The sequence below is a fragment of the Miniopterus natalensis genome, chromosome 9 (assembly GCF_054644295.1).
Source record: "Miniopterus natalensis isolate mMinNat1 chromosome 9, mMinNat1.hap1, whole genome shotgun sequence".
Lineage (NCBI taxonomy): Eukaryota > Metazoa > Chordata > Mammalia > Chiroptera > Miniopteridae > Miniopterus > Miniopterus natalensis.
The window spans coordinates 80,731,068-80,738,350 of NC_142089.1; the positions used below are offsets into that span (position 1 = coordinate 80,731,068).

Consider the following 7,283-nt stretch of genomic DNA (forward strand, 5'->3'; position numbering starts at 1 on the left):
CCCCCCAAACGTAGCGTCCCCGGGCACAGCCTCCCCGGTGGGCCGCTGGGACCGAGGAAGTAAGTCTGGTGGCAGGGACGCGCCCCCTCGGGGCTGACCGCGCGGCCACCTCACTCACCTCACTCAGCACCCGCCCTCGTTTCTGCATTTTTTACAAAGCGTCAAGTGGAAATCGGAAAGGAAGCGAAAACAAATGCGAAACGAGTCCTCTCTGCCCCGGTTCCCAGCGCCCCCAGGACTTGGTGTGGTTTTCCGTCTAAGCCCCGCTTCCAGAGCTCAGCGCAGGCTCCCGGCCGCCCCAGGCCCGAACCCCGGGCCGCGGGGGCGCCCTGGCTCCTCGCCCTCCGATAACAACTGCGGAGCCCGCAGGTCCTGTCGGGGAGAGAGGGGACGGGCACGGTACCTTTGGGCGTCTGGCAGCCTGGTGCGCCGAGGGCTGCAAAGTCTAAGTGAAGTTGACAGATGGTGTCGGTGCGGGCACCGCGGGAAGGCAGCTAAGGAGGCTCCGGCGGCGGCGCACCCGCGGCGGCGTCACTGGGCCCGAGACCGGCCGGGAGGGGGAGGGGGAGGGGGAGGGGCCGGGAGGGGGAGGGGGAGGGGCGGGGACCGGGGTGGGGGAGGGGGGAGGGGAGGTCCGACCCCGGGAGTCAGCCGGTGTCTGGGATGGGAGGCCGGGGTGCTGTAAGGGGCAAAAGGAAGATTTCTTAAAGCTTTCGGTGGTCGAGGTCTGCTTGGGGTGGGGGGGTCATCCTAGCAAAAAGGGGGTTAGCCTGTGACCTCTTCCTTTTAAAGAGGGTGAGTGGGGGAGAGGGAAAGAGGCCGGTAGAGGAATTAAAAGACGGGGGGGCTGGAGAGCAAGGCAGGAGCTCAGAGGGCCCCTGCCTCCAGGCTGGGCGGGGGTGAGCGCCGAGGAGGAGCGCGCCCTCCCCCAGCCGGCGGCGCGCGGAGGGACGGGGCGGGCTGGGGAGGGGGAGGGCGGCGTGGGGCGCGGCGGGAGGGAGGAAGTCTGAGAGACAGACGCGCGGCGCTCCTGCAGGGAGGCATCGGGCTCGTCCCCCGGGCCCGGCCGCAGTCCCCGTCGCCCGCGCAGCCGCCCGGCGCCCGGACGCGTCGGCTCCCGGCCCGGGAGGCCGTTGCGCAAGGCAGGGCTGGAGGCTCGGGAGTGATGCGCCGGGCGGTGCCTCCGGCCCGCCGCCGCCGCTGCCAGGAGCCGCAGCTGAGCTGAGGGAGGCGCCGCCGAAGCGCTGGCTCGGAGTGGCCACGGCTACAGCCCGGGCGGCGGGCTAGGGCGCTCGCCCGGCTTCTGGGCCAACCCCGTTCCGGCGCCTCCGCTGCCGGCCCCGGGCCCGCCCCCGCGGCCCGGCCTCTCTCCCGGGTCCCAAATGACCACCGAGGGCGGGCCGCCGCCGCCCCCTCCGCGCCCGCCGCCGGCCCCGCTCCGCCGCGCGTGCAGCCCGGCCCCCGGCGCGCTCCAGGCCGCCCTGATGAGCCCGCCGTCCGCCGCCGCCACCCCGGAGACCCCCTCGTCGTCGGCGTCCTCCGCCTCCTGCGCCTCCTCCGCCGCCTCCAGCCGGGCCGGCGCCCCCTCGGCCGCCTGCAAGGGCGCGGGCGGCGCGGGCGCCGGGGGCGCGGGCTCCAAGAAGGCGAGCTCCGGGCTGCGGCGGCCGGAGAAGCCGCCCTACTCGTACATCGCGCTGATCGTCATGGCCATCCAGAGCTCGCCCAGCAAGCGCCTGACGCTCAGCGAGATCTACCAGTTCCTGCAGGCGCGCTTCCCCTTCTTCCGCGGCGCCTACCAGGGCTGGAAGAACTCCGTGCGCCACAACCTCTCGCTCAACGAGTGCTTCATCAAGCTGCCCAAGGGCCTCGGGCGGCCGGGCAAGGGCCACTACTGGACCATCGACCCCGCCAGCGAGTTCATGTTCGAGGAGGGCTCGTTCCGCCGCCGGCCGCGCGGCTTCAGGCGGAAGTGCCAGGCGCTCAAGCCCATGTACCACCGGGTGGTGAGTGGCTTGGGCTTCGGGGCCTCGCTGCTGCCCCAGAGCTTCGACTTCCAGGCCCCCCCGTCGGCGCCGCTCGGCTGCCACGGGCAGGGCGGTTACGGCGGCCTCGACATGATGCCCGGGGGCTACGACGCCGGCGCCGGCGCCCCGGGCCACGCGCACCCGCACCACCACCACCACCACCACGTCCCGCACATGTCACCCAACCCGGGCTCCACCTACATGGCCAGCTGCCCCGTGCCCGCCGGGCCCGGGGGTGTAGGCACTGCCGGGGGCAGTGCTGGCGGCGGGGACTACGGCCCGGACAGCAGCAGCAGCCCCGTGCCTTCGTCCCCCGCCCTGGCGAGCGCCATCGAGTGCCACTCTCCCTACACGAGCCCCGGGGCGCACTGGAGCTCGCCCGGCGCCTCGCCTTACCTCAAGCAGCCCGCCGCCCTGACGCCGAGCAGCAACCCCGCGGCCCCCGCAGGCTTGCACTCCAGCATGTCGTCCTACTCGCTGGAGCAGAGCTACCTGCACCAGAACGCCCGCGAGGAGCTCGCAGGTAAGGCGCCGCGCCCCTGGGGGCGTTGCCTCCAGGCCTCGGGGCTCCGAGGCTCCCGCAGCTTAAAGTGGGGCCGCAGCCCAAGGACTGAAGGCGCTGGGAGAAGCTGATGCTGGGGGGCTGGCACCCCACTCATGGAGGGGAGAGGACCGGGTTCTTGCCCTCCTCGCCCATCCCCCTGGCCCAGCGGTGGGCCCCTAGAATTTGTATTCCTACGAGGACGGTGCAAAGCCGCCGGCCCGGGGCCTCTGGGTGCCGTTGTGGACTGCAGGTCTCAAGTCTCGGCCTGTCTTAGCCTAGAGAGAAGGCATGTGGCCTTTGGGGACTTTGACCAAGGGGCTGTGTCTGCTTCCTTTTGTCTTTCATAAAGCTTGTTTTGCTGTATTTTGACCCAAAAGTAAATATCAGGAGGACAGTTCTGTATGCTGAGGGTGTGGGTGGGGAGGGGTTGCAACTGGACAGGTGTTGAGAGGAGGGGAAGTGAAGGGAGGACAGAGAGGAAAGCAGTGGGGTGCCAGGATCTCCCTCAGGCTGTTTAGTCTCCAGCCCCGCCAGCCCCCAGCGAGCCACCTTGATGACACTTAAGTGAGCCTTCGGGCAGCAGGACCTGAGGCCTGCGCTGGGACTCCCTTGAGAAACGCCCGAGTGAGCCCCGTGCCTCCCTTCAGGACACCACTTGTGCTGCTGGTGTAAACTGTGTTGCTCAAGGATTATGAAAAATTATTTTCTTGCCAAAACTTTTGGTGGGAAGGGACAGATAGTATGGAGGGGAACTTTGAATATTTAGCCAGGTTTATGAAGGAAGTGGAGATAAACTCTTATATTAAACCCCTCTGGGGCACGGGGCTGCAGACCGAAGTCGGGCTGGGCTGTCCATCCAGTGGTGCTCTGGCTTACATTTGCCTTCCCGCGTTAGGAAGCGCGTCTCGGGATAATGGGTACGTTACGTGCTCGTGAATCGTGGGCCACGGAGCGTCAGGGAAGAAGGGAAGCCCAGAAATGGGCAAAAGACGTTGGTTCCCTGGACGGTGAAATTTCCCAAATAGGCCTTTTAAATGCGGGTCTCAGAGGTTAACTAAACAAAGACCGTCTCGGCAGGACCACACTGGAGAGGATTTTAGCCTGATTTAACCTACTGAAAGCAGAGTCTTGTTCAATTTTATGGGAATTTCTACAAGTAACCAATACAGACGACCCTCCTCCCCTCTTATTTTTTTTTAAGTCCCCGCGGGCCGGCTGTCAATCACCGCCCACCGCCGCGGGAGCCGCGGGTCCCCGCCGTCCGGGGCCTGCAGGCCGACCTCCCGCTCCCCGCGGGCAGGGCCTACCCGCCCGAGCGCGGGCTCCGCGCTCCGCAGCCGCCCCGCAGGAGCAGTGCCCTAAGAGTCAAAAACAAGAAAGCACTCCGGAGAGACACCCTGATCCTCCCCACCCCGCACACCCAGGGCACGCAGACGCCCCAGAAATGCTGGGATCCAGAAACACGACTGTTTGTCCGAGCGAGAAGGTAGCAGGGCGGCCTCCGCGGCGGCCCTCGCGGGATCCCCGCACCGCCTCTGGGCGCAGCCGGGGGACGCGGGGAGGCCCTGGGTAGGCCCCAGCCGGAACGGGGCGCCCCGCGCCTTCCCCCTGGCCCTCTGGCTCCTGTATCTCCGACTATCACCCCGTCCCAGTCCCTGTGGGCGCCTCGCGGGCGCGCGGTGCGTGGTGCGCGGCGCCCTGCGGGCTGGGCGAGTGCGGCGGGTCCCGGGCGAGGCCTGCTGAGCGCCAAGGCCCAGAAGGGCCGAGCTGCGGCGAGGAGCACCCTGCCCCCAGCACACTCGCGCACCTACACACACGCACACAGCGTGACACCGCAGCGCACCCACGCAGGCCGCGCGCTCCCCCTCGGGCAGGCGGCAGGCCCCGTGCTCGGAGAGGCTTTGCGCCCTTTGTCAAATACTGGGAGCCTTTGGAAAAGGAAGGAGCGCTTTAATTGTCCTTCGGGTCACAGGAAAGCGCCGACCTCGGTCTCGCGTGGAGATGCGGGCGCTCCCTCGGGGCCTGCCTGGGTCCGCTACTCGGGGCCCGGAACTGGCCCCGCTACGCGCTGTGACTGGCTGGGCGAGCGCACCTGCGCGTGGAGCCACACGCGCACGTCAGGCACGCGTGGGCCAGTTGCTGCTTTGAGGGCACTGCAGCGCGTTTGGCAACCTCGGGTGTGATCAGACAACAAACGTGGGCCCAGTCGGTCACCGGCTACGAGCCGTAGCAGCCGGGTTCCCGGTTGGAGGTGGGATGCAGCCAGGCCAAGGCGACGCGAGCCGGGCACACGCGCCGCGGGCCACAGTTACGCTCAGAAACTGAATCACGCCTGGCCCCAGTGTGCAGCTTACGGTTCCCACATCGCACGGCTGACTAGAAAGCCTCGGGCCGGCAGCCTACCCCAGCCCGGCATGGAGAGAGGCCCGGTCCGGGAAGAGCCGGGTCCCAGGCCCCACGGACACCCCTGGGCGACCCTCCCCGTCCCGCGTGGTCGGGCTCACGGGAGCGGAGAAACCAAAAGCAAAGGGCGGCAGCTGGTTGGCGCTCAGTGGCTTCTGGGCTCATCCCTTCGCCCAGGAGCAGCCCGGAGGAAGAGGGGTGCAGATGTTCTCCCCCCTCTCTGAGGGGCTCCCTGCCACATGCAGAAGGGTCTCCAGCTGAGTTCCCAGCGAGGGGCTTTCTCTGCTCCTTGCAGCCTGGTCTTCCTAAGAGGGAGTGTGAGCCCTCGGGACCCACGGAGACTCGCGCTTTCTTTCCGGGCTCTTTCTCTAGCGCTGTGAGTGTTTTGTGTCCCTGCTTAGGCACAGGAAATATCCCTGCTGTGGCCTGCTTTTCTGACCCGCCAGTTAGTTGGGAAACAAGATGTGAGGGTGACACTAGTGTTTCTGGTGTGGGGGCCTTGGGTTCTGGAAGGCCTGTGCTCAGGGACCCAGAACAAGAGCCTGGGTTAAATTGTCCCGGTGTCCCTGCTGCTCCAGTGATGAATCGCTTGTCCAGGACCCCAGGACTAGTAGGGAGTTCAGGCTCAGGAGAACCTGGTTGAGCCCTGGCCGGGGTGGCTCAGCTGCCTGGAGCATCTCCCGTGCACTGGGAGGTTGCAGGGCACATACCTAGGCTGCTGTGAAACCCAGGTGGGGTGCAAAGGATTGATAGATAGTTCTCTCTCTCTCCCTTCCCCTCTCTCTAAAAACAGTAAAACATACCTTCAGGTGAGGATTTAAAAAAAAGCCTGGTTTAGAGGGGAGCAGGCACTCTGGGTACATCAAAGCCAAACTGAATGATTCCAGAACTGTCTGAGGACCTATAGTTTCAAACTTTGAGAAACTTCCAGACCTGGGTTTCCTCTGCTGGTTTGATAGCACTAGACCGGCCCCTTTCTTATCCTGAGTCAAAATAAGACACCAATTAAATTAAAATTTAAAAAATAATACGCTTCATCCTCACCTGGACAAATTTGTTTCTGAAAGTAGTTTATTTTCTCTCTTCTTTCAGTGGGACTGCCTCGATACCAGCATCACTCCACCCCAGTGTGCGACAGAAAAGATTTCATCCTCAACTTTAACGGCATTTCTTCTTTCCATCCCTCTGCTAGTGGGCCGTATTACCACCACCACCATCACCAGAGCGTCTGTCAGGATATTAAGCCCTGTGTCATGTGAATGGAGGGAGGCAGCCGCGAGGCCACTTTCTCCATGGGGGGTGGGGGTGGGGAGGGACGAACTGAGGTGGACTCACGTAAAGTGCACCCCATAGCAGTGAGTAGCACACCAGTCACGTAGAATCCCCAGGCCAGCTTTGTTCACTGACACTTATCTACCATTGGTAGGACAAGCCCTGGCATGGTGATGCCCTAAATGTGTGCAGGCTCCAACGAGGGGAAGAGCTGAGAACTCGGCTTCTTAGCAGAGATGGTAAAAAGTTACCACATGAAAAACATAAACATGTAACTCGGGGATCTTCATTGCCTTCAGTAATCAGGGTCTGAAAAACGCAGACAAGTCGTCTGTGTGTTTTTCTTTGTTTATAAAAATGTATGTGCTTTTCAAAAAGGCAAGGGCTAAACACAAGATTTCAAGAAAGCCGCATCTCGTTGCCTAGCTAAGGAATGAGTTCCGATTCGGATTCGCCAAACACGTTTGGATACAGGTGCCAAAGAACAGTATTAAGAAAGTATTTAGAAACAAAGTGTCTAGTTTAAGAACGTGGTTTTCAGTATTGTGACAATACAACGTTTTTTACAAGGTAATTTTCTACCACCGTATTTTAAAGATATTTTTATCTCATGTATACTCACACTTTGCTTGTATTTTAAAAGGAGGGCATATTTGCACTTATGTATACTTTTACAGTTTGCCAAACTATTTTGATGTAAAATTTTTCAATAAAATGTATGTAACAAATAGTCGTCCTAGAGACCTATTTCCTCCCAGCATCCTGACATCACCAGGTTGTCTCCCCCAGCCAACTCTGCAACAATACACCTCCCCCCAAGCTGTGTAACTGCCTTGGTGCGGGGTCTGTGCTGAGTAACACAGGCCAGGTTCTGATTGCGGGTCTTCTCAGGAGAGGAGGGACGAGCTCTGTTCTTTCTTCCCTCCCTTCACCCTCACTCTTTCTGGCTAAACAGAAACCAGAAGGTGAAAGGGACTTAAAAGGAAACCAGGCAAGATAATGAAAGGCAAGAGTTCTCTGGATTAGGAGCAATGAAGTGC

The 7,283-nt window shown here is 62.4% G+C and overlaps 1 protein-coding gene across 1 annotated transcript; it reads left to right on the forward strand.

Annotated features, from left to right (window-relative positions):
- The first annotated feature begins 1,382 nt into the window (after positions 1–1,382).
- FOXF2 (forkhead box F2) lies at positions 1,383–6,973 on the forward strand. The gene is made up of 2 exons (XM_016206373.2): positions 1,383–2,547; positions 6,064–6,973. The coding sequence occupies exons 1-2, from the start codon at positions 1,383–1,385 to the stop codon at positions 6,228–6,230; spliced, it is 1,332 nt and encodes a 443-aa protein (XP_016061859.2). The 3' UTR covers positions 6,231–6,973.
- Positions 6,974–7,283: the final 310 nt, after the last annotated feature.